This window comes from Vitis vinifera, chromosome 7, assembly GCF_030704535.1.
Source record: "Vitis vinifera cultivar Pinot Noir 40024 chromosome 7, ASM3070453v1".
In the NCBI taxonomy this organism is placed as follows: Eukaryota; Viridiplantae; Streptophyta; class Magnoliopsida; order Vitales; family Vitaceae; genus Vitis; species Vitis vinifera.
Window position 1 is genome coordinate 2480722 of NC_081811.1, and position 26109 is coordinate 2506830.

A 26109-nucleotide genomic window follows, 5' to 3' on the forward strand; every position below is an offset into this window, starting at 1 on the left:
TCTGTTGACCAGATTTGGAACTATTAGTTAAGAAACAGATGGAAGGCCTCAGAACAACTTAATTCAATACTCAATAAGCCTCAGTCAACTACTTGTGGCCGGTTACATCAATCTTCTTCACCATTCAGCCTGTTTCATCCATTCCTCCATTAGATCCTTGCTAATCATGTTTTTTCATTATACCATATCACTGCTTGTCTTTTTTTCCTCAATTCTGTTGTATCTAAATGATTATCCTCATCCTTGGGGATCATATTCTTTCTCTATACAACTCATTTGTTCAGGGGAAAGGAAGGGGTTTTCAAAAGCCCAGCACACTGGGAAGAGACAGACCAAAAACATGTAATAAATCACATTGTATTATTAGGCCAATCATGTCTTTCCCGAGACCCAATTTTATCTGGCTTGATGGTTTGCCTTCTGATACAAGGAAAAACAATTGTAGCTGCTAATTGTGAGGGAAAAAGAAGTACCCCCAAATCAACCTTCCAAGCACAATTATCAGTTGTCACTGTAGGTGTTTTGTTGAATAGTTTTGTAATACAAGAAGGATGGAAGATCTCAATGTTTTCCAATTGCTTTGATTGGCTAGACTTCTGCAGTCTATTTGTATTTTTGATTCTCCAACAGGACATCTACTTGGATTCACCTGCTATATGCTGCAACCCTCCTTTGAAATGATTCTGATTATTAGCAGTCAAAGGAGTTCTTTATTGACATTGTATTTCTGATTCTCTAATGAAAATTGTTCTCTAATTCACCTTCTATATGGTTAGCAGGCTGCAGCTACCTCTGTCAAATACTAATCTGTCCCAATATGTGCTATTATTAGTCTATATGCAGGGATAATCACATTGGCTTTGTCCCTATACCCAGAAGCCTCTCTCCCTAGTAAAGGTAATGCTAATATGAGAATCTTTCTTTCAATATGATGCAGCAGTAACTGCAGCTGTTTCCCTGAACTGGAAGATGAAATTGGAGAAAGCAGCTGTGAAGAGGTAGAGTTGGGCTTCTTCATCACTATGTTTTTTGGGTTTCAAAATTGACAGCCATTCCTTTCAACAGGAAACCTCTCTCTTATAGCCATCTCCATGATCCATGTTGTCCTGGGACCTACCCTTCAGTTTTCAGATGAAAGTTTCTATTTTTGATATTTCTCATCCTAATTTTTGTAATTTTAGGGGTATTGATATTTTACCTATTATATTCTCTTTCAAATATTGTAGAAAAAAAAAAATCAAAATGGTGATATAAATTCATTTTGTGATATTGATATTAATGTGCATTATTTTATTTTGTAATATTATGATATCATGTTTATTTTAATTTCTTAAAAAAATTAATTTAATATATTTATTTATTTATGTTTTATCCTTTACTGAAGTTTCATACATATATTTTTTTAATTAATTTTTGTTTATTTTTACTTAAATTTCTATTGATATTGATATTTTCCTTAATGTTTTCATAGAATTGAATCATCCATATTTTTTTGAAAATTAAGGGTTTGTTTGAAAATTGTTTTTGAGAATAGTTTTATGTTCTTTAGAATAAAAAATACAGATAACATGTTTGATAATAAATTTTTTTTTTTTGTTTTCTATTTTTAAGAATAGAAAACATAGTATTTTCAGCTACCATCTTTTAGTTTTATATTGTTTTCACTTTAAAGATTGTTTTAGAAAATAATTATATAAATATATAAAATGATTAAAAATAATACACTGGATATAAAATTTATTTTTAAAATATATTTAAAAATATTAATAAAAATTAAAAACATTTTAAGTTTCTAAACAGATTTTTGTTCTACAAAAATTAAAGAACGATTTTCAAAAACTAATTTTTCATAATTGTTTTCGAAAATGATTATGACCTTAATATTTTTTTGTCATGGTCCAAAATTGTGGTTTAATTTGTCTTTGCGGAACAATAAACCTTGTCTCGGGGCAACGACTATATTATTAGATAAAAATAAATAGGAGGGCAGGGTCAAGCAGCACAAACCATACAAAAAATAAAAAGGGCGTTTTCTTTCCTCTTTTTATTTTTTTATTTTAAATTTTAATTTATATAAAGAGTAAAGTATTTTAGAAATATATTTTTAAAATTATTTTTATTTTATTTTGATAATAAATGACTGAATTTCAGCACGGGGATGTAGCTCAAATGGTAGAGCGCTCGCTTTGCATGCGAGAGGTACAGGGTTCGATCCCCTGCATCTCCAATCTTTTTTCTCTACGTTTCATTTTTAGTTCCCAAACAACTCTCTCTCCCTTGCAAACTCGCCATGAAAGCTTAGCAGCACAACTGCACAAGTAGTAATAGTGTTACTTGTTTGCCGCCAATATTTTTCTAGGGTTTCCAATTTGGGGTTGAAGAATGGGTGTTCCTGTCTTCAATCTTGCTCCTGATTTAACGGTCTCAAGGCTCTGCCTAGGTTTTCTCAATCATCCCTCTTGTTTCAGTCTTTATGGTACTGAAAATGGCTTGAATTTGAGCTTCAAAAACCCTTTTTCTTTGTTTTTGTTTTTTTGTTTCTCAGGAACCATGACATTCGGTGAGCAGAACTCACTGTCCCAGTCCTTCGGCCTTCTCAGCCTGGCCTTCCATTCTGGAATCAATTTTTTCGACTCCGCTGAAATGTATGTGTCATTCCCTTTATTGCTGTTCCTGTTAGGGTTTTTGAATTTAATTTGATGCCATTTTTGGTTAATTTTTGAACCTAGTTATCCGGTGCCTCAGCGTGCTGAGACTCAAGGGAAGAGTGAGGAGTACATTGGCCGGTGGATTAGGGAGACTAAGATCCCCGTGATCGCATTATCTTGGCGACAAAGGTTTATTTTCACTTTCTCACTTTATTATTTATTCCCAGATCCTTTGAGATATGAGCTTTCAGCTTTTCAAGGTTTTACTATTTGATTGATAGTTGGAATATAATTGACCGGAGAATTGTGGGTAATTGAGTTAGAAATTGAGCTTGTGGATGAATATGGCTTGAGGCTGGAATTGGAACTTTCTACATGGGAGCTCATATGTGAAACCCCAGATGCCCATTTAGCTTGGATCAAAATGTGCATTACAGATAATACTTTTGAGGAGAGCCTGTGTGAAGGGGCTGTTTTCCTATTTCTATTGGTCAGCTTTGGCTCTGATTAGCTTCAGCTTAAGTGTAAGATGTTATAGAATTTGCTGGCACTTGTGGGTTTAAGTTGAAGGAGTCTGGTTCTGAAGTTTTGTTTTGTGGAACCAACACACGGTCTTTTAGGAGAATGATTTTGAGGCATGTGTGTGGAAAACTGTGTCAAAATTTTCAATGCAGAGATCATAATAGATTTATGAAAACTTAAGTTTTACTGCCTTTTCACCATTTGCATACCTTCGTTGTGGTTCTGAGGGTTTGCAATACATGACATGGAATACTCCTCTTTTATCTCTCCGGCCATCCTTGCCAGCCTGATTTATCACGATATTCAGTTTATTTTTCAGTAAAGTTTGTTGGTACTAATGGCAGGGATGGGATTCTGATGTCTAAACTGAGGCCTTATGTTCATCAGTCCATTAGTTTCTTTTACACTTCTGAAATTCACTTATTTCCAAAAAAAGATTAGTGAGATTGTTTTGGATGGTCTTGACACAGATTTCTGGACCATCTGGGCAGATGATGTGGATTAGGGGTGGGCCAGAGGGCCTGGATGCCTGGAATATTACTATGGCCATTGATAATAAGTTGGTTTACTGGCATGTATATTGTGAAGTTGCTCTCTCGTTACTTTTTATTATGGTCAAGTATCTTTAGATATCCTTGTTATTATCTAGTTTCAATGGTCTTATTTGTTCATTATCTATAATGTACATTGTCATGTTAGATGTTATCATCACCGTGCTAGTAAATAAAAATGCAAAATTTCTTATTGTGGGAAAAATCATTAAATTTTATGTATATTTTGCATATAAAATGCTCTCTCTGTATTTCACTTAAGGAAATTCTGTAAGATGAGATGTGTGGGCCCTCATTTTGCATTTGAATGATTTCTATTATGCTCTAATGGATTGTTTATTGAATTGATGCAGTTTAAAGCGACTGCGAACTAATTACATTGATCTTTATCAAATTCATTGGCCTGATCGGTTTGTATGTTATTACTATCTTTTGCTTTGGGAAATTTTATTGAAATTAAGACGAATATTTAGATGAACAAAATTTTTATGAAATCATGGATAAAAAATCTTTTGTTGCACAATGAACTTTCATATTTATATTTGTCCTCAATTATTTTTCTCTTGAAGTATTTTCTCTGTTTGTTCTTGTAGGTATGTTCCCATGTTCGGAGAAACAGAGTATGATCCAACTCGGCAGTTCTCTTCAGTATTTATAGAGGAACAACTTGATGCTCTAGGCAGAGCTGTTGATGCTGGTAAGGTAAGTAAACAATATCATTGATTCTGCATCACCACTATTTCATTAGCATGGCATCTTTCTTTCTAAAACATAAAATCTTGTTTGTAGATCAGGTGCATTGGACTCAGTAATGAAACACCATATGGTGTCATGAAATTCCTGCAGATTGCTGAACACATTCCTGGCCATCCTAAGATAATATCTGTGCAGGTGTTAATTATGCTTTAGAACAGTGAGGCTGCTGCTGCGTTTTCTTCTTCTTCTTCTCTCTGCTTTGTTCGTTCTGAGGCTAACGTAGAACTCATCATCTTTATGCTAGAACTCATATAACTTGCTTTGCCGGAATTTTGATTCAGGAATGGCTGAGTGCTGTGATCATGAGAGGTATTCCATGTGCTTGTATTAATATATTGATTGTTAAGGTAAAGTTTAACTTGTTGTGGACTGCTAAGAAAAAATTGTTCAATTTACACATGCCACTTTCTGGAATAAATAAATAAACAAAAAGAAGAGTTAAGTAACATAAAGAATTTATAGCATCTAGAGATTTTTATTTTTATTTTTTTATAAGTAAATAAAATTAGTATTGAAAAGCACCAAAAAAGGGCTCACCAAAGTACACACACTATGTATACAACCCTTCCATGATAATGAAATTATTTCCAAGAGGAGGCCTTGCCTGGCGGGGTATTTTATGAACTATGCCATTGCTGTAGAGAAGGAAGTCAGGAATGTCAGGATTTTGCTGACCTATAATAGAACTATGACATTAATGAAATACATAGATTTGATCGGGCTTATCTTGTAGCTGCTGGGACAAAAGAATTGATACAATTTCTTTTATGCCTCTATCTAAGAAAAGATACTTTGAGTGAAGTGTACGGCCACCAATAAGCACCAAAATAGGAAGCATCTATAGATTCTCATACTATTAACTTTCTTTTCCATTACAAAATTGATTAATCTTAAACTGGTTTTTATAGACTATTTTATATACAATCAATTATTTTTCTTAGCTATTTTTTTTTTATTTTTTTCTAATTATTTACTGTCATCAAGGAATGCTGGAAAACTTGCAAATGAGTAATTGTCAAACATTGTTACTTTTTTTTTTTAAAGCATAAAGAATGATATTGCTGGGAATGTATAGTGTCTTCAGAATGTTCTACTGATATTTATCTGATCAATTGGAATTCTTCATCATTAGATTTGGCCTTTTTTTTCACTTCAGTCATGGTGATTTTCTCACCTGCATCACTGAACTTACTTTTTACTATTTTTCTATTTATTATTTCTTTTCTAGGATCAGCCTATTAGGCCTACAGCCCTCTAGCAATGGGAATACTTTCTGGGAAGTGCTTCTCACCTGATGGTGGTCCAGAAGATGCTAGGATGAATCTTTTTAAAGGTTAATCTTCGTTTTGTTTTATTTGTATGACAATTCTTTTTTTTCTTTTTAATTTTATGTGTAAATGCAGAATTAAGAGCATTTTATCAAAATTGGAACAAGAATTCTTATTAATAAAGGCTCTTGGTTTTGAAAAAAAATATATAATAATAATAATAATTCTTAAACAGGACCTTGTATGGCTCAACTTATATCATGTTAAAATAAAATTCTATTTAAATAGTTTTTTTATTATGTTATTACAAGTTTATGATTCAGTAACAAGTCATATTATAACTCTTAAGGCAAATTTGTGGAATAAATCATTTTCAAACTTTATTTTTTATTTTACCAAGCATTTTAATTAAATTTAGTATTTAAATTTCAGAAGATACTTCCAGTATTTATTAACTTAAGCATTTTCATTACTTAATCTTTCAGTTCTATCTAGTACCACCCAAGTCTATATTCTGCCCTTTGTATACTGATATATGCTAAACCTACCCTTTTTTTTGGGTTTATATTTATATTGCAGGAATATCTTCATATTGCAGAAGAGTATAGTCTTCATCCAGTGTCTCTTGCAATTGGTATGCTACCTCTGTGTGTGTGTGTTTGTGTAGCATTTGCAATAAGCCGTCTGGAAATTCCCTTTGAACTATATTTTAGTACAAATTTGTTGAGCTGATTTTAGTCGGTTTCTATATGTGAAAGTAAATACAAGTTACTGTGCTTGTCAGAGTATCTATTTTCTTACTGTAAATTGTGTTTCTTCATGGGCTTTCTAGAACCTAATAAGGGAGTGGAAACTATTGTCTTCATTAATAAGGGTGTTGTTGTCACAAGTCATATGGGTGCTTACCAGTATTAAATAATTGCTGTTCAAGAAACACGTGTTGGAAATATAACATGGCCTCATTAATAGCCACTTTGATGAGGAAAATAGAAATTTTGTGTTAGGATGGTTTTTTGACTTGAACACATTAATCTCTGAAAACTTGGCTTTATCGCTATCATGTCAAAAAGGAGGACCAGGAGGCCTACTTGTTTGATCATTCCTCAAATGTTGAGTATCTGTCGCGATCAACAAATGAACCCATGCTGCAGTCACCAAAATCCTGACATCGTGGCAGAAGCATTCCTTCAAAAGAATATATTCCAAGTGAATTTATGAAGTTATGAATTTCTGTATCCTAAGGCTGAGACCATTCATCCATTATCCATTTGCAGCATTAATGTGGGTTCCATGCGAGTACTTGCCTAATAGAACATACACATACAAATAAGTAAATAACTAAACATATCATATCTTGTAGTGTGAAAGATTCCTGTGTTGATGACGTAGTTGTCCATGAGCTGTTTATCAGTTGGTATGGTTATCATTTAAGTTGCTTTGCCCACCTGTATTTTATCATCTGTCAATTGTTTCTTTCTTACTCTTATTATTCTTTTTGGCAGCCTCTGTTCTAAGACACCCTCTAGTTGCCAGTGCTGTTTTTGGAGCCACCAGATCATGGCAGCTCCAAGAGGTTCTCAATACATGCAATGTCAAGCTCACATCCAAAGTAATGGCAGAAATTGACAAGGTCCACGCAAGGTTTCCAAATCCTTGTCCTTGATCAATACATTTAATTCCCAAATCCTTGTCACTGCCTTGTTCATTACCTTCTATATTACTAATAAATGCGGATCAGATGGGAGAAGATGTCAATTTCTGAGAGGGGTAATATTCAAAACATCAGATTATAGTTTTCTTGAATGGGTCTTCTGTTTGAAACCGTGACCAAGTGAGAAAAGCATACTCGATCCTAGGGCATGGAACCTTCAATTGAAAAAGGTAAAAGTCAGGAGGGCCCTCACCCATGTATCTCAGTTTTGTGATTATTATTGTTATTATTAATGCAAATGGACCCCTCAAAGTGGACAAATTTGAAGGCAGAAGCTGGATGGACTCATGCCTGAGCAGTTCAGACATGGGGCTGAGTCTGGGTCCAAACAAGACGGCGCCGGCCGGTGTTGGATGTAAAATTGGCCTCTATTTTTCAATGCTTCTAAAGTTACAAAGAGGTGGAAAAAAAGGGCTTAGTTTATAAATGTAATTAACTAGAAGTGGAAAAGGTTTTTGGAATTGAAGAGGACAATAAATGATATACCCTTTTCTCATAAAGAGGGTGCCTAACTTCATTTCTTTGTCAGGCAAGAAAAATGGTCAAAAAAATAAAGCCTGTCCTTTTAACTTTTAAAAGAACAAGGTTTATATGGAATAAAAAGAAGGCACTACTTTCTGAGCCAATGGTTGTTCCTTTTTTGAACAAATCTAGAATGCAAAGAAAAAAGCCATCTAAAAACCAAAAGCAAGACAGAAAGCCAGAAAGAATGAAACGCCCGCTGGAGTGCAGTTGAGGAATTACCACCACACACACCCTTCTTTCCTATTTTCACGATCCCATTTCTTAAACCTTGTTAGAAGCAATCGAGTTAAAACCGATTCGACTCATAATGCATAACATCACCTGAATGATGGCGTTATTTGGACACGTATTGAAAAAAGTATATATGATATAGTTAATATTTTATGATTTAATACAAATATAGTAAGAAAAATCTAAGTATTGGTGTTGAAAAATCCTTTATTCAGTGTGATGATATAATATAAAATTTTTGCAATCGGGAAATAAACGAGATGTAGAGGGTGAGGACGGAGTGCGGTTGTGTCAAAGGCAACGAAGGTGTCAATGCGGATTTGACTTGGCTACTAGTCTTGGTCTCTTAGAAGCTCCCCACCCAGAAAAGTCTAACTCGGGACCCACTCCGCAGTATAATACAGAAACAAAGCCAGTTGAGGTCCGGTTCGGTCCGATCTGCTGGCTTCCATCACTGGGCCTAGGGTTCCTTTCCCATTTTCTACTACAAGACCATCACAATTCTCTTCTTCACTTCTTCTTCTTCCCGCGTGGATCTGTCATCTCTGTGCGATAGACTGATTCCTCTCAATTGTGGTTGCCATGGCTGGGTCGAAGCCATGGCTGTATCCTGCTCCCACTTATCGGACCTTGGAGAGCTACTGGGACACCGACGACGACGCGCCCGGCCCCCGCTGCGGTCACACTCTCACCGCCATCGCCCCCACCAAAACGCACGGCCCCCGCCTCATCCTCTTCGGCGGTGCCACCGCAATCGAGGGCGGCGCCTCCTCCTCTGCCCCCGGCATCCGTACTCCCCATCCTATCCGCTTCTTTTTCTTTGTATGGATTAGAGTTTGTGTTGTTGCTTCACTGTGTGTTGTGTGTTTTCTAGGTCTGGCTGGAGTGACGAATTCGGTTCACTCGTATGACGTTCTCACCCGGAAGTGGACCAGGTGCGTGTGAAATGACTGGAGGTTGTGTTTTGTTGCTGAGGAAACTCGAGGAAAAGGGAAAGGAGAATTTTTTTTGGGTTTCTGCTGGTGGAATTGACCTCAATTGAGCTAACTGATTTTTGTATTAGTTTAAGTTGAGCGGAGGTTTTTGTTTTATGAAACCTGTAATGATTGTTCTCTTCTCTTGGTCTCATCATTTGAGTAGCCAAATCCAGTATAATCGAGTTGAGTTTATGATTTTATTTTTACTTTTGATGATTGTGAGCTTGGATCATGCAGACTTCGACCTGCTGGAGAGCCACCGTCTGTTAGGGCTGCACATGCTGCTGCTGCAGTTGGCACGATGGTCGTTTTTCAGGTAAGTTAAAGGTGGAATTTCGACGATAGGATAACGGGTTTTTTTTGTTGGATTAAAAGAAAAAAAAAGCGTCATTGATAGGTTGACGCGTTAATCTCTGTTTGGTTGTCCAGAATAATGAAGAAAGAAAAGAGAACGAAAATTTTGAGCCTTATGTTTTACAATTTCTTGAAATGATTAAGAAAATGGATCTCAACAAAGCGCACTGGTTGAGCTGTGCAAAGTTGAGCGGAGGTTCTCAATTTTCAGTGTTCTAAGTGATGAAGAATATATCTGAAATTTAAGATTCTCCTCTTTTTTTGGGATCTTTTTGGCAACCAAATGGAGAATTAGAATTTTTGTTCAGGGCTTGGATGGAATGTTTATTTTATGAATTCATGTTGTCTTGCTAGGGTGGCATAGGTCCTGCTGGGCATTCCACTGATGATCTCTACGTGCTTGACTTGACCAATGACAAGTACAAGTGGCACAGGTGCGGTTCTACTAACAAAAGTAAATGTATTCTTGGTTGAGTTTTTTAAGTTGTAGTTTGGTTTTAACTGTACTTGTTGATCAATTTAATGTATAGAGTGGTTGTCCAAGGACAAGGTCCTGGGCCTCGTTATGGACACGTAATTGACTTGGTCGCTCAAAGATATCTTGTCACTGTCAGTGGAAATGATGGTAGGGCATTTCTTTTTTAGTCTTATTTTTTAAGTTCAATTTAATTTTGTTTCAATGGAACTGCTACCATGAGCAATGTAGGAAAAATAAGTGAATTATCAGTAGAACTCTGTTTGAAATGTGTTCTATTGATATATGTGTGTCTGACTATAAATAATGCATATATGTTACATTTTTCACGTATAACAATGCATATAACTTGTATGTGTGGTTTCATAAGCGTCTTTTTCTTTTTTCTATTGGTAGTTTCGTAAGTGTATCTTATAATACACAATACCATATAAACCATTTTTTTGATAGGTAAAAGCAATTGTATTAATAGCTCCTATAGAAGGGCACACGAAAGTTTACTCGATGTATATAAGGCACCTAAGGCCAAAAAAGAAGATGGATACACAAAAAAACAACACTCTCGCTTCACTTGTAACCCAACCAATCCATACCATATAAACCATATAAGATCCTTGTCTTTGATCTTTCCAACTTTATTAGAGAACATATCTTCTCATATACAATACCATATAAACAATATAAAATCCCATGGCTAATCCCTCTCCAACTTTATTAGGAAAAAGGTATTAACCATTTATAAGCACAAAGCATGTTTATAATGTATAGATAAAAGAGAAGCTACAAAAAAAGCTACAACAATGGCACACTGGGGTATACAAAGGGTGTACAAAGGGTGTACAAAGGGCACCAAGCAAAAAGAACAAGAAAAGAAAAGCACCTCTACGAACCTAGCCAATCGACAAAATCCAGTATAGACATATGTGTCTCTCCTATACAATACCTAACACAATCCAAAAAATTGCACATAAAAAGATTTGACCAATTGTTTTGAATTTTCCTTACTTTGAAATGCCCTCCAATTCCTCTCTCGCCAAATTGTCCAAAAAAAGGCACAAATCAGTCCCAAATGGAGAAAAAATCAGCAGCTATAGAATTCCAACTAATGCACAATGCAAGAGAATGTGACTAACAGACTCTTCTTCTGTTTTGCACATTTAGCAAATGTTCCCTCAAGATACTCTTCTCCTTTTTAGTTGATCCAAAGTCAAAATTCTTCCCCACATTGTTTCCCAAGTAAAAAATCATATCCTCTTTGAAATCCATGAGTAGAATGCTTTAACTAAGAGCTTTCCATTCTATGAATCTGACCAAACCGTCCTATTCTTTGTGTCCTAAATCACTACTTGCTTTTGAAGTTTTTGCAAAAAGGCCTCCACCATCTTTAACTCCCAATCATGGAACTATCTAAAACAGCGTGGGCTCCAATGATCCCTCTCCTTCTCTTGCTCCCACGCATTTGCTACTCATGCATCTGTATAGCTTGATATGACGAACAAGGCAAGGGAAGAATCTCTAAACGATGACTCACCATCCATAGTAAAGTGACATCTGCTTTTAAAAACCTCCTGATTGCTCCTAATGGCATTCTGTAGAACCACACCAAAATCTTCCTTTAACAACCTGGAACACCATCCTCCTCCTTCCCCAAATTTCCAAATTATTACTCAATACCATAGAGACTTCTTTTGTGAGGAAAATCTCCAACTCCACTTGCCTAAAAGAGCAACATTAATAATAAAAAGATTCCTGATGCCAAGACCACCTTCTTTCTTGGCCATGCATGCTATTAACCACTTGACCAAATGAGGCTTTTTCTTTAGAGCTCCACCCTCCCAAAGGAAATCTCTTTGAATTTTTCTTAAGCATTGAACTTACCCTTCTTGGAATCACCAACGAGGACATGCAATAGATTGGTAAATTGGAAAGAATACTTTTAATTAGAGTGAGTCTCCCGTTTTTCTACAAATATTGCCCCCCTTCCATGAGACCTATTTTTTCTAAAATCTCTCCTCCTTTGCATTCCACATTGCCATCAATTTAAACGGGGTGTTCAATGAGAGTCCTAAACATGTAGAAGGAAGCCTCCTTGTACAACAACCCAATTTAGACTCCACAACTTCCAAATTCTCTACCCACCCAATCGAAACAAGATTTCTCTTTTCCAAATTGATTTTTAATTCCTTACTCAACACTTTCAATTTCCAAGCTAATACATGATTGAATGATCCTTTGACATTATAGTTAGTCTACATTTTTTTTTTCCTGACAAGTAAAGAGATGTAAAAATATATTAAAAAGAGTGGAAGTTGAGGACTCCATTGACCATCTTTTTCTCCATCGCGAAAAGACAAGGGAAGTATGGAAGTTGTTCTTTACCCTATTTGGAGTGTATTGGGTGTTCCCTTCCTCGATTAGGGAAACCTTCTTAGGGTGGAAAGGGGCTTTTGTGGGTAACAAGCGTAGGACGGTTTGGAATGCGGGCCCTTTATGCTAGTTTTGATCAGTTTGGAAGGTAAGGAACAAGATTGCCTTTGAAGATGGTGTGCTGTCCTTGCAAAAGTTGAAAGCTTTTTTTGTATATTTACTTTGTTGGGAGTTTAAATTATTTATAAAAGATGGTCCTTCAACGCTAATTGATTTCATTGATTGGGTGGGTTCCCATTGAGGGAGGGGTTGTTTTTTGCACATCTTGTTTGGACAGTTTTTTGTTTCAGCTATAAGGGGGTGAGTGTCTCTTTCTTCTTGTACATCTCAAGTCGCTATTTTAGCGCCTTTTCGTAATACATTACTCTCTCTCTCTTATATATATATATATATTATAAAAAAAGGCGCCAAAACGGCGACTCAAAGTAAACAAAAAAGATACACCAACCCCCACTCAATTGGAACAAAAACAGCTATCAACAAGGAGGTACAAAAAAGACCCCACCCTCAATGAGAGCCCAACCAATCAATAAAACCAACTACCGGCGAATGACCATCTCTTATGAACAATTTCGTCTCTGACCAAAGAAAACAAACAGAAGAACTTTTAAGTCTTTGGGTGGACAACACATCATCTTCAAATGCAATTCTGTTCCTTGCCTTCCAAATCGTCCAAAAAATGCATAAGGGGCCTACTCTCCAAACTCCCCTCCTCTTATTTCCCACAAAGGACCCATCCCATCTCAAAAGTGTTGCCCTAACTGATGAAGGCAACACCCATTGCACCCCAAAGAGAGTGAAAAACATCTCCTATAAAGTCCTTGCATTGGCACAATGGAGAAGGATGTGATCTATTGATTCTCCATGCATTTGGCCAAGGTAACATCTATTCACTAACAACCATCCTCTTTTCTGAATTTGATCCAAAGTAAGAGCTTTTCCCCATGTTGCTTCCCACCCAAAAAAACTCACTTTGGGATGCACACAAGACTTCCAAATGATATTCAATGGGAAGGAAATTGTAGAGCCTGGTTCTAAGGCTTTGTAGAGGGATTTAACAAAAAACTTCCCACACTTAGTCTCCGTCCAAAGCACCCTATCATCATCCCACTGAACACTCTTCCCATTAAGACTCAATAAGAATTTGTCCACCTCATCCACCTCCCAATCATTGAAGGGTCTACAGAAATGCAAGTTCCAACTCCCCTCTCCATTAGTGGAACTCCACACGTCATTCACCCAAGCATTCTTGGAGACAACTAGAGCAAATAATGAAGGAAAAGAGTCACAAAAAGGTGAAGACCCACACCATTTATCCTTCCAAAATCTCACCCTCCATCCATTACCCACCATAAAAGAAAATCTACTACTTACCAAGTGCCACTCCTTCCTAATTGCTTTCCACCACCCCACACCATACCCATCCCTCACTTCCTTAGTACATTCCCCTTGCTCCTCCCCATACTTTCCCCTTATCATTTGATTCCAAAAGGTCCCTCTCTCAATTGCAAATCTCCAACTCCATTTGCATAGGAGAGCCTTCTTGAGCATAGATAGGCACTTCACCCCCAACCCCCTTACTCACTAAAGCCTTCTGCTGTGAAGTCACATATTTTCAAACCTGAATGGGGTTTTGTCCTTCCTCAACCCACCTCCATCTAGCAAAATGGGGGCATGATTGGAGACCAGCTTAGGCAGAACACTCTAAAGGATGCCACTGAAATAGTTGTCCCACTCTTCTGAAACAAGAACTTAATCCAACCTCAATGCAGACTACGCTCCCTCAGCAGGTATATTGTCCTCCAATAGAGGCAGATCACACAAATTAAACTCCTCAATTATCTTAGAGAAATGCATTGTCGTTGAAGAACTCCTGGAACAATTCCACTTTTTGTTTGAAAATCTTAACCAAATTGAAGTCTCCCCCACCCCCCACACACCAAGGGTCATTCTAGAGACCTAAGATCGTCCAGTTCAGGTAAAAAACCAGATGAAATCATCCTCGCTGATCTTGAAGCAATAGGAAATGGAGTAGGCCTCCAGCACTGTCTTGAAAACCTCTTAGCTCCATACTTGATAAGCTCTAGTACCCCTGGTTTTCACCTCTCCCCAGTCTAAGAATGTACCCACCCCAAGTTTCCTTACCAGCTGAATTGACATTGCTGCACCTTAGTTTTTTTCAGCACACCAAGTCAACCCTTTGAGACCTTATCAAAGATTGTATAACTTTCTGCTTTTCTCTGTCATTTGCCCCTCCTACATTCCAGGAAAGAATTTTCTGCTTCATCGATTGACCAGAACTAGCTCCCACCCATTGTTTCCACTCCTCCTCTCCCTGCTTAACAACCCTTTCTAATTGATAGAACACATCAACTTCTGGAGCTCTCTATCTGCTTTTGAAACAGGCACATGCTTCCTCTTGCTCCTTGAGGCCAAACCCCTAGATCACCTATGGGCCTCCATCTTTTTTAGCAATAACAAAATTTCATTTTCAAACTCATCTATAGGCATATACAATTCCCCATCCATTTTCAGATTTGATACATTTTTACTACACAAGTTAAGTTGCTTCTTCCTTTGGTAGCATGGCTTCATTTGTACATGTCAATATCTTGTCCAGATGAAAAAAATTGTTATCCTTCATAGTTTCATGCTTTTAATTGTTTCTACATTTCGAATGTAACTGTGTGATCCGCATGCAGGGTTGATGTCCTGCCCAAGAAAAGTATGTTTATCTTTATGCTAGATGATTATGAATGTATCTTCTTTTTTTTCTTTCTCCCTTTTCCTTTTTAAACAAAATTATGTTTGTCTTTTGCAGGAAAACGAGTTCTATCAGATGCTTGGGCTTTGGACACTGCTCAGAAACCATATGCATGGCAGAGGCTCAACCCAGAAGGTGATAGACCTTCTGCTAGAATGTGAGTGTTTACAGTTTGCCTGCAATTGCAGAATTTAGGTGTTTTTTGGTGGTGTTTTTGCTTAGATTGAGAATTTTGTTTTTACTTCTGAAGTGAATTGAGTATTCTTACCTCAGAAATCTTTTTGGTGAACATCATTGATGATCAACTTATGGTTTGCAAGCTTAAGATCCATGAATGTATTAGAATACAAAATGAAAGGTATTGTTCATACGTAAAAAAAGGATCACCAAAGGAAGGTTTCTTGGGAATGCATGGTTTTTGTTTATGTGCTTACATTCAACACATCATTTTGGATCAACAGTTAAATTGGTTATGAATAGCCATATTATTCCCCTGTGCTGATTGGTAGCTGAAAGTATTTGCTGTATGCTACCAATTTAGTGGTTTTTTAGATTGACAAACCTAATTGTTTTATTCTTTCCATTCTCTCCTATGTTCCTTTGCACATAGTTGGCTTTGTTGATTACTATTATGTCTTTCTCAGCTTGTCTGCTGTCCTCTCTCTCTCTCAAAATATGTGCTGTATGCTGCCCAGTTAGTGGTTTCTTATAACAGAAAAGCCTATTAATTTTGTTCTTTCCAATCTCTCCCATGTTCCCTTGCTCAATATTATGGCTCTCTCTCTCCATCTGCCAAACCTAATTTCTCTTCTCATCATTACCCTTATAACTGCTTGCCACCTTCAATCCACCATCCTTTCATTCACCAAACCTGCTTTCTCTTTTCACCATAACACATATAACCGCTTTCTATCTTCACTACATGATCCTTTCCAAGAGTCTGGTATCTGCTCAGTGCTGGAAGGTCATATATATCTTCACTATCTTTTTTAAGGAGGGAGTAAGGTCAATCTTTAATTTGGTCCACCAGGTATTCTGCATTGCACTGGCCTGAATTTGGTCCTCATCCTCTGTCATTTCAGTTTGCTAGTTCAGTCATTCTTCTATTATGGTATAATTTATGGTATCTTCTACCTAATTTTTAAGTTACATCCTATCTCACTACCATTGGAGTGGTATAGAACTGCTACCTATCATTGTGACTGGATTGGATTGGAATAGAACCTCTGCATCAGTGTGGCCACTAGCTCTACTGTCTAATGTTTTTCTTCACCCTTATTTGTCATAATTTTTTTCACAAGTTCCTTAGCTTTCTTGGTGGAGCTTACCTGTCAGTGCTTGTTTTACATTTGTTTACTGGTGTCATTTTACTTATCAGAAATGAAATAAAAATGTGTTCACTGGTGTCATTTTGGGCATTATAGTACAAGTACGTACAGCCACTCAATTTCAGTATGAGTTTCAAATTTTACGTAATACAATATACTTTGTAGGTATGCAACGGCTAGTGCCCGCTCAGATGGCATGTTTTTGCTTTGTGGTGGAAGGGATTCGTCTGGTGCGGTATGATCTAGTGTTCTTCTGTGTACTTAGACCAATCAGTTGCTGGCATAATTTGGCGTGAATTTTATTCTTGGTTTTATGTTTCTTCATATTGAATTAGCATACTTGGATCTGCTGTATTCATGGGCTTGTAAATGCATGACACAAGGGCAACAATTTATTTTCTGCTATTAGTGACAGTTGTTAAATATATCATATCAAGCTTTAAATATGGATTATATTGAAGCCTTCAAGCTGAGCATTTAAAAAAATCAGTGAAAGACACCATTTCTATTTTCAAGAAAATAGTCAAAATGTAGAAATACTTGCATAATCATTGCTTAGTAAATCATCTATGTGAAGCACAGTATTCAATGCAATGCTGCTGTCTGGTATCAGTATCGCTGATTTTCTGTGTGCTTTTACAGCCACTTGCTGATGCCTATGGGCTGCTTATGCATAGGAATGGCCAGTGGGAGTGGACCCTTGCACCAGGGGTGTCTCCATCACCAAGGTACCAACATGCTGCGGTAAGTGGTAATAACACAGGACTTCATAGCTAATGGATTGGCAGTTAATAATTTCTTTTGAGTATAATGCATTTCCTTGGAGTGGTTTTTCTTTTGAGCTTTTTGTTTTGTTAGACTATACTTTGTGTCGGAAATTTTATGTTACATGGGCTCAGGTCAAGATGTTAGGTGCAATATATGTCTAGGTGTCAGATTCATATCCCCAAATCTTAGGATATAGAGTTAGGAAAAAAGTATTTGGGGGTCCAAGTTTCTTTTTCTCTATGTTGGAGTAAAATGAATTAGTGTCTACGCAAAATATATATTATTAGATTTGGCTCATGCGCAATTTACTCATTCAGAAATGCCCATGTGAACAAAGGGACAAATTGATGTGGGACCACATACACTATACATCCCCACACATCAGCAAGCCTGGGGCAAGCTAGGCCAAATCTCGCTTTGATACCAAATGATGTGGAACCACATACGCTACCAAAAGCTTAAGCTAATGGGGGGTAGAGGTAGCCCCACATATAAGGCCCAACCAACGTTAGTAATCAGCCGATGTGGGACATTGGATTTTTGTTTGTCCTATGTCACAAATTAAGCTAGTGTTGTTGAAAACTAATAGAAAACTAGAAATGTTTTCTTTTTCTTTTCTTTCTTTTTTTGTTTTTTTGGATGCTCTTGTGATACTTTTTTATTTTCAAATAAGAAATGAAAATGATATTATAAATGAAAGAGGGTTATTTTCAAGATGATAGGTCCTTTCCAAATACAATACCAGAAAGAGGGTGAAGGAGAAAGACCATAAAAGGCCAAAAAACCGCCCATAACCATTATATAGTACATAGCCTAGTAATATCAGGGGGAGGATGATCCTCACATCTTATAATTTCCATAGCCACACCCTTACCTTTGTCATGTCATGTTCAACAGGGGCTCTTCACTCGTTCTGTACTTGACATGTAATATATACTGGAATAATTTCATGAGGTTAGGATCACAGGTTCCTATTTTGGTGTCTTATTGTACAGTCTGTGCCCTCTCCTTAATTAGTTGGCTCTTTCCTTTTTAAACCACCCTGCCACCCCAAGCCAAAAACAAACCAACGACCTCTGAATCAATGAACATGACATGTCTTGTTATCAGGTTTTTGTTGGTGCTCGGTTGCATGTTACAGGAGGTGCTCTCAGGGGAGGTCGGGCAATAGAAGGTGAAGCAGCTGTAGCAGGTATCTTTGGGTTTTCATTCTATGGTTCATCAATAAAAAAGTCAATTATGAATTAATCAGTTGAAAATCTGAAGTATTGTATTTTTCAATGTTGCTTCTATCTTGGAAGTATTGGACACTGCTGCTGGAGTTTGGCTAGACAGAAATGGGCTTGTTACTTCCCCACGCATTAACAAGGGGCACACTGAATACGATCCTTCTCTGGAGCTTATGCGTCGTTGTCGACATGCAGCAGCTTCTGTTGGAGTTCGTATTTATATTTATGGTGGTCTTAAAGGAGGTAAAGACTGTAAACACAGAATCAAAGAACATCTTTATATCATTTTCAAGAACACCTAACAGATCAATTTGAGTATTTACTACTGAAGCTATGCTGCTACTGGAAAATGAACTACCCTTTTTCGTCAACATTTTCACCTAGCAATTTTTATCCACCAACTATTGCTAGTTTTTAGTCTTTAGATTTCAGTTGAACTCCAGTCTAGGGTTGCTAATTTGTAAAAAAATTCCCTTGAAAACTTATGGATGTTACCAACAATATTTGTAAATGTTTGATACTAAGAATGTGTGGTACAGAAGCAGAATTAATGTTGTGGGAAAAGCTTCATTACTCTTTCAGTTTCTAGAAATCAAGTACCCGGTTTTTTGTTTCCTGGTGCTGGAAATGTAGCATATTTTGACAAGATTGAACCATCAATTATAACTCCATATTCTAACCATGACCATAGTAATTATGGTTATGATTGCAAGGGGAGTGTTGGAAATGTTAGAATTAGTTCTTTTTCAAAATCTGATACCGAAACAAATTCCAATTTCTATACTAACCCTGCAGTTATCTCCTTCAGGAATGATGATAAGTCTCCTTCTCCTCTATTATAAAGGTCTTTTAGCATTGAGAATGTACCTGTTGGGTTAAAATAGAGTTCCTAAATATGAGTCTACTACTTTTCCTTGGATCTTATGGAGAAATAATCTGTGTATGAATCTGAGCATACAATTTCTTTTGAACTATTTTAACATTATAGAATTACCCTTTTTGATGATAACCCCTGCTTTCAATTCTATTTCCCCAACAGGAGGAATTTATTTAGCTCCTTTATGGTGGCATAATATAATTTGTTGTATCACTATGTGCAGACATGCTGCTAGACGATTTCCTGATTGCAGAAAATTCAGCATTTCAGTCTGATATTAATTCTCCTATATTAACTTCTGATAGAGCCGCAACCATCACAAGCCCCAAACTTAATCAATCTAATGCAAATCTATATGGAACAACACCAACTCCAGATGGCAGACTTGAGGTTCCCTCATCTGGAGCCGCAAGGTTTTATTCTGTACCCTACTTTGTGTAAATATTTTTGCTCATCTTTGCCCCTGTAATCATTGGTAATTCGCCTCATATTTACCAGCATGGACAAAAGTTCCATGGAGAAATTGGCGGAGGCTTCTGCTGCTGAAGCAGAGGCAGTAAGCGCTGTATGGCAAGCAATGCAGGCAGCATCTGCTGTTCCTTCTGATGAAACATCAGTATCTGATGACAACTCACAAGCTGCTGAAACCACTTCAGATGGTAGTGACACTGAGGCTGATGTTCGCCTCCACCCTAGAGCTGTATGTTCTTCAGGGCTAGCATCTGTATGCTGCTTTCTTCTTCAATCTGCAAAATTATTATACTTATCTGAACTTTTGATGCTACAGGTTGTAGTTGCTAAGGAGGCTGTTGGGAATTTGGGTGGGATGGTAAGGCAATTGTCCTTGGATCAGTTTGAAAATGAGAGCAGGCGAATGGTTCCCATGAATAACGACTTGTCATATCCTACAAGAAAGTTCACCAGGCAGAAATCCCCTCAGGGCTTGCATAAAAAGGCAAACATTATCAAATGTATTGTGTTCTTTTCATGTTTAATTCTTTTTATGGGGTAGTTCATTATCATCATTTGTTTCTGGCAGATTATTTCTACATTGCTCAGGCCTCGGAACTGGAAAGCTCCTGCAAATAGGAGGTTTTTCCTTGATTCTTATGAAGTGGGAGAGCTTTGTTATGCTGCTGAACAGATATTTATGCATGAGCCAACAGTTCTCCAGCTGAAAGCTCCTATTAAAGTATTTGGTGATCTTCATGGACAATTTGGTGATTTGATGCGTCTATTTGATGAATATGGATTTCCATCCACTGCAGGAGACATAACGTAAGTTTGATTGAACTTATGTAATATACAGTATTTTGCTTACATTTCAGTTGTAGAAACAGAACTGAGTTTGGATAGAGAGTTGGTAATGTAACAGATTTAGATTTCATGCGTCTTAAGAAGTGGAGTTATGACTGTAAATTCCATGGTTTGTGTTCTGATTATGAACCAAGTTGTTACATGGTTAAAATCTGTCAAATTAATTGAATTAGCTGTGGCTGCTCTCTGTCTATTTATTTATCAGATACAAGGGGCTTACATTTGCATATAGTAGACCAGCAAAGATGCAGTTTTGATTTAAATCAATTGATAGTTTATATATGAGTTTACTGGTGTTTGTTATTTGCAAATTATAATGGTTCTGGTTTGTGAGAATAATGGATGTTCAACTAGAATTACAGAGGTATACCTTGAAATCTAAGGATTTATGCATAAATTGCAATCTTAGTGAGAACCTGAAGCAAGATTGGATTGTGGGGAAGAGCTGTTGGTGACCCTTTTTCACCCCCACCCCCCCTCCTTTTTTTTCTTCTGTCTTTTCTTTTGCAATTTTAGAACTATCAGTCATACAAAGAGAGTGAAAAGGATGATAAGAAATGGAATGAGAATTTAAAGTAGATAATAAACAGTGGTTAAGATTTATGAGTTGAGAATGGTGTGAAAATACTATAAAAGATAAGGTCTGGAGTGCAGTTGTAAAAACCTGGAGTGGTCTAAATATATGATACAAAGGCACTCATGAGAAGTAGGGAGTTGACACTATTTGAAAGTGACGGGAGGAAGCAGAAAAATGACATGAATAGAGTTAGTAAAACAAATTTAATATCCTGTAGGAAACTGAAGAGCTATGGCCTTTAGTGGGAGTAGAATGAGATCCATGTTGCCTAATCAAGAGCAACTAAAGTATCTGAGTTGGACTTTCATGTGATTTGAGGCAAGATCTGGTTTAAAAATCAATTTAGAGAAAAGCAAACTAATTTCGGTTGGGGAGTTGCTAATGTGGAGGCATTATCTTCTCTGTTGGGTTCTACCCACTACATACCCAGGTCTACGACCTACCTTTGGGAGCTCCTCACAGAACAAGGGTTTGGGATGAAGAGGAGAGATGTCAGAGAAAGCTGACAGTGTGGAAGAGGCAATACCTCTTAAAAGGAGGGAGACTTGCTTTGATTAAAAGTACACTATCCAACCTTCCAATTTCTTTCATGCCTCTATTTTTTATCCCGAGGAGAGTGACCTTAAGATTGGAATAGATCCAAAGAGATTTCCTTTGGGGCGGAGGGCGCTTGAGAAAAAACCTCATTTGGTTAATTAGGTTATTGTTTGCTCGGGCAAAAAGAGGGGGGACCTCAACATCAGGGATCTATCCATTTGAAACAAGGCTTTCCTTGGCAAGTAGAGCTGAAGATTCTTAAAGGAGAGAGACTTCCTTTGGAAACAGGTTGTAGTGGAGAAGTTTTGGAAAGAAGGTGGGTGATGGTGCTCTAGGGGCATGAGGGATGGCTATGGAGTGAAGTTGTGGAATTGGTGGGAGGGCTTTAAAAGTAGATCTCGTTTCATACTTGGCAATGGAAGAATGGTTAAATTGTGGAAAGATAGATGATGTGGAGACCAATTTTTGGGAGAGCCTTTCCCAACATTATTCTCTACGGCAACTGATAAATATAAAGTTTTGGAAAGAAGATGGGTGATGGTGCTCTAGGGGCATGAGGGATGGCTATGGAGTGAGGTTGTGGAATTGGTGGGAGGGTTTTAAAAGTAGATCTTGTTTCATACTTGGCACTGGAAGAATGGTTAAATTGTGAAAAGATAGATGGTGTGGAGACCAATTTGGTTTTGTTTCGGTTAGAAGGGGTGAAAATAATAGAATGGGTTGGAAGGAATCCAAAGGTAGCAAGTTTTCTATTAAATCTTTCTACTCAATCTAGGCTAGAAGAGAGCCTTTTCCTCCAAGTATAATTTGGAATCCTATGCTTCTACAAATGTGGGTTTCTTTGCTTTGAAAGCAGCTAGGGGAAGGATTTTGACGATTGATCAGCTCAAAAGGAGGAGATGGATAATACCAAGTGGATGCTTTTTGTGCAAAGATGAAGAATTAGTTGATCACATACTCTGTTGTTGCCCTAAAGCCAATATCCTGTGATATCTGGTCTTTTCTTTCTTTAGAGTGGCATGGGTGCTCCACTCTACAGTAAGAGGAACCCTACCAAGTTGGTATAGATCTTGTGGGGAAAGAACGGAAAAATGCTTGGAGGTTTGCCCCTTGTGGTTTTTTTGGACTCTATGGAAGGAAAGAAACATGAGGTCTTTAAAAGATGTTGAATAGTCAGACCAAATAATTAGATATGCTTTTATGAGTACTTTTTTGGAATGGGTTAAAGTATATGTAATTGATCATTCATTGGCCATGATAGACTTTGTTTATTGGCTTAGCTCCAAGTAAGGAGAGAGAGCTTGTTTTTTTGTGTTTTTCTCTCTTCTTTTGTCTTACCTGATAGTGCTCCTACTGTATACATTGTGTGTACTTTGATGCACACTTTGCTTAAGCACTGTAAATATATTATTTAATTTTGTCTATCAAAAAAAATTAAGTACTTAAAAAGGATAAATTCCCTCTATATCCTTTGTGCAAAATAATAACACAACTATTCAAACCAAACTTAGTTATCAAAATAGTAGATGTTTTGAAGCCAATACGTGCATCAAATGAATTTTCTGGGTTCAGACCATTGTAGCCCTATTGGGGCAACTTGTCCCTGCTGCACTTTAAATAGAACTTGTCAATTTAGAGTTTCATTGCATAATGTGGCGGGAAACAAAAGGTCAGTTATAACTAATGTGCTATATGTGCTTTAGCAGTTTTACAGACAAGCTTGATTTTCATTAAGCCTTAACCAATCTTGATTCATATGAATGTTTCCTGTAATCCATGCTGCTCATTCATTGCCATATATCATGCAATTAAAAGAAAAAATTAACTCTGGCTATTCCTTAGGCTCCCTTTTTAAATTAAGAATCTGAGCAGCAGGTTTCTTAACCTTTTTTGGATTTGGTTAACAATGTATTTTATGTTTCAGGTATATTGACTATTTGTTTTTGGGAGATTATGTTGATCGAGGACAGCACAGCTTGGAGACTATAACTTTGCTTCTTGCTCTTAAGGCAATCCTTTGGCTTCATAATCCAATTACGGTGGCTTTAAAGTGCATTGTTCCTTTTGTTTTACCATGTTGTTCTTTTATTGTGATTTTGCAGATTGAGTATCCTGAGAATGTTCACTTGATACGTGGAAACCATGAGGCTGCTGACATAAATGCACTTTTTGGTTTTCGTCTTGAATGCATTGAGAGAATGGTATTGATGAAAATCCTATATTCCTCTTTGAAGGTTTGAATGTACTAATAATTTATATATGCATATATATGTAGGGAGAGAGTGATGGGATATGGGCATGGACACGGTTCAACCAACTTTTCAACTTTCTTCCACTTGCTGCGCTTATTGAGAAGAAGATTATCTGTATGCATGGTGGGATAGGGAGGTCTATAAGTTCTGTGGAACAGATAGAAAAGCTTGAAAGGCCTATAACGATGGATGCTGGGTCTATAATTTTAATGGACCTTCTATGGTATGCTCTAATTCAATTCATCGGTTCATATCTCATCCCATGTTTATATTTAGTTCACCTCAAAGTATTTGTTTGTACAGGTCTGATCCTACAGAAAATGATAGCATAGAGGGTTTGAGACCAAATGCTAGAGGACCTGGTCTTGTCACTTTTGGGGTATGCTTCTTGTTGTTAACTGCACATTTATGGAATGGATTTGTTAATCTGAATTTCTGCATTTGCATGGCTGTTCATCTGCAATTTCTGCATTTTGTTGGTATCTAATTTGAAGAAAACAATACTTAGCATACATCTCAGAGATGGGAATGAAGGATGCAGCCAACATGCCAAAAACCTTAAAAATTGGGAGCTAACCACCAACATTTAACAACTTGGAACCAAAAACTAAAACCTTTCCAGGCTATACATTCTCCCAAAAGCAAATACAGAGAACAGTATTTGATGAAAGATCAAGCTTTTACCTGCTGAAAAAAATTTATAACTTGGCAATTTTATTTGTTACTCTTTTTTCCATCTGGTATTGCAATAACCTTGTTATAGTGATGAATATCTATGCTGAGACAATTCTTCATGATCCTTTTTGTTGGTGAAAATTTTACTGGTTGTACCCATTTGTAACCCCTACCCTAATTTTCTTGCCTAAACCTGCAGCCTGACCGAGTCACGGACTTCTGTAAGAAAAACAAATTGCAGCTCATTATAAGAGCTCATGAATGTGTTATGGATGGGTTTGAACGGTTTGCTCAGGGACAGTTGATTACACTTTTTTCTGCAACTAATTATTGTGGTAAGCTAAGGGAACTTCGAGGTTTTTTTTTACATCTACACTAGTAGCATCTGCTGTCTAATTTGTCAAATGCTTTCAGGGACGGCAAACAATGCTGGAGCGATACTGGTTGTTGGCAGGGGGCTGGTTGTGGTTCCAAAACTGATTCATCCCTTGCCACCTCCCCTCCAATCACCTGAGACATCTCCCGAGCGTACGGTAGATGACACATGGATGCAGGTGAGATTCACTGTGATATTCATTTTTGAACAGAAAATTTGTTGATTGGCTCATGTCATACGTGTTGTTTCTGGTGTTCTGCAGGAGCTTAACATTCAAAGACCACCAACTCCTACTCGAGGCCGCCCACAACCTGACCTTGACCGCAACTCACTTGCATATATATGATGCGATCTAATTAATGTGTGTATTTTACAAAGTTTCAACATGGGAATCCCCTGTTTCTTCACAAGCTTGATCCTTGTCCAGTTCAAGATCAATCATAAAATCTGCTGCAAGACGCAATATAGAGCACCTGTGTTTGTATTTTCAGATATACAATTTTCAGAAGACTAAAGCCTTTTTCTAGTGTACACAGTTTGAGATGGTATAAGCTGGTAGCCAAAGCAGAGTGTGATCGATCATCCTTGCAGAACTTGCTTTGTAACATTTGTATAATTAGCCAGTGGAAGAGATTGCGGGGAAGCATCTCCAGCAACACAGTAAACTTATAATGAGGGAAATCGATCACTTAGGGTTTTGTATTATAATATTGATTATAATTGAATTACATTTTATTGATTTATGAAATTTATTTTTGATTTTGTGAAAGGCTTGATTGTGAATTATGGAACTTTGAGATCCACACCGACCTGGATTTTGAAGTCTGCTGATCTTTTCATTATTTATGATAAAGAGATTGGAGTTTTTGATTTGTTCTTCGAGACATTAAGTTTGTGATTTGTGATTTGTTCTTGAAGACATGTTGACTATAATTCAATTTCTCTCTCTCTCTCTCTCTCTCTC

General features: G+C 37.0%; 2 protein-coding genes and 1 non-coding gene across 15 annotated transcripts; all 3 read left to right on the top strand.

Annotated features, from left to right (window-relative positions):
* Nucleotides 1-2154: 2154 nt before the first annotated feature.
* On the top strand, nucleotides 2155-2227 carry TRNAA-UGC (transfer RNA alanine (anticodon UGC)). Its single transcript has one exon. It is a non-coding gene; the product is annotated as a tRNA-Ala (tRNA).
* Nucleotides 2186-7717, top strand: LOC100244190 (uncharacterized). 13 transcript variants are annotated; one of them, XM_019221151.2, is made up of 10 exons: nucleotides 2186-2440; nucleotides 2546-2645; nucleotides 2730-2837; nucleotides 4075-4131; nucleotides 4315-4423; nucleotides 4511-4612; nucleotides 4722-4786; nucleotides 5706-5810; nucleotides 6325-6379; nucleotides 7248-7717. In XM_019221151.2, the coding sequence occupies exons 1-8, from the start codon at nucleotides 2383-2385 to the stop codon at nucleotides 5770-5772; spliced, it is 666 nt and encodes a 221-aa protein (XP_019076696.1). In that variant the 5' UTR covers nucleotides 2186-2382; the 3' UTR covers nucleotides 5773-5810; nucleotides 6325-6379; nucleotides 7248-7717. The 13 variants fall into 13 exon arrangements, with proteins under 13 accessions (XP_019076696.1, XP_019076692.1, XP_019076690.1 ...); XM_019221147.2 differs by having other exon boundaries at nucleotides 2186-2645; nucleotides 4722-4824; XM_019221145.2 differs by having other exon boundaries at nucleotides 2186-2645.
* Nucleotides 7718-8499: 782 nt separating this feature from the next.
* LOC100249353 (serine/threonine-protein phosphatase BSL1) lies at nucleotides 8500-26015 on the top strand. The gene is made up of 21 exons (XM_002270602.5): nucleotides 8500-9002; nucleotides 9087-9147; nucleotides 9427-9505; nucleotides 9898-9977; nucleotides 10074-10168; nucleotides 15267-15366; nucleotides 16703-16772; nucleotides 17180-17281; nucleotides 18416-18497; nucleotides 18607-18777; nucleotides 19635-19824; nucleotides 19910-20111; nucleotides 20199-20366; nucleotides 20451-20689; nucleotides 23767-23851; nucleotides 23945-24043; nucleotides 24118-24317; nucleotides 24398-24473; nucleotides 24969-25104; nucleotides 25184-25323; nucleotides 25408-26015. The coding sequence occupies exons 1-21, from the start codon at nucleotides 8795-8797 to the stop codon at nucleotides 25489-25491; spliced, it is 2667 nt and encodes an 888-aa protein (XP_002270638.2). The 5' UTR covers nucleotides 8500-8794; the 3' UTR covers nucleotides 25492-26015.
* The last annotated feature ends 94 nt before the right edge of the window (nucleotides 26016-26109 follow it).

Bases quoted from the DNA above. Each gene is read 5' to 3' on its own strand.
- LOC100249353 (XM_002270602.5), top strand. From the start codon at position 8,795: ATGGCTGGGTCGAAGCCATGGCTGTATCCTGCTCCCACTTATCGGACC. The intron at 9,506-9,897 runs GTAAGTTAAAGG...TTGTCTTGCTAG, and splicing joins GCACGATGGTCGTTTTTCAG to GGTGGCATAGGTCCTGCTGG. The intron at 20,112-20,198 runs GTATGTTCTTCA...TTGATGCTACAG, and splicing joins TTCGCCTCCACCCTAGAGCT to GTTGTAGTTGCTAAGGAGGC.
- LOC100244190 (XM_019221145.2), top strand. From the start codon at position 2,383: ATGGGTGTTCCTGTCTTCAATCTTGCTCCTGATTTAACGGTCTCAAGG. The intron at 2,838-4,074 runs GTTTATTTTCAC...GAATTGATGCAG, and splicing joins GCATTATCTTGGCGACAAAG to TTTAAAGCGACTGCGAACTA. The intron at 4,132-4,314 runs GTTTGTATGTTA...TTGTTCTTGTAG, and splicing joins CAAATTCATTGGCCTGATCG to GTATGTTCCCATGTTCGGAG.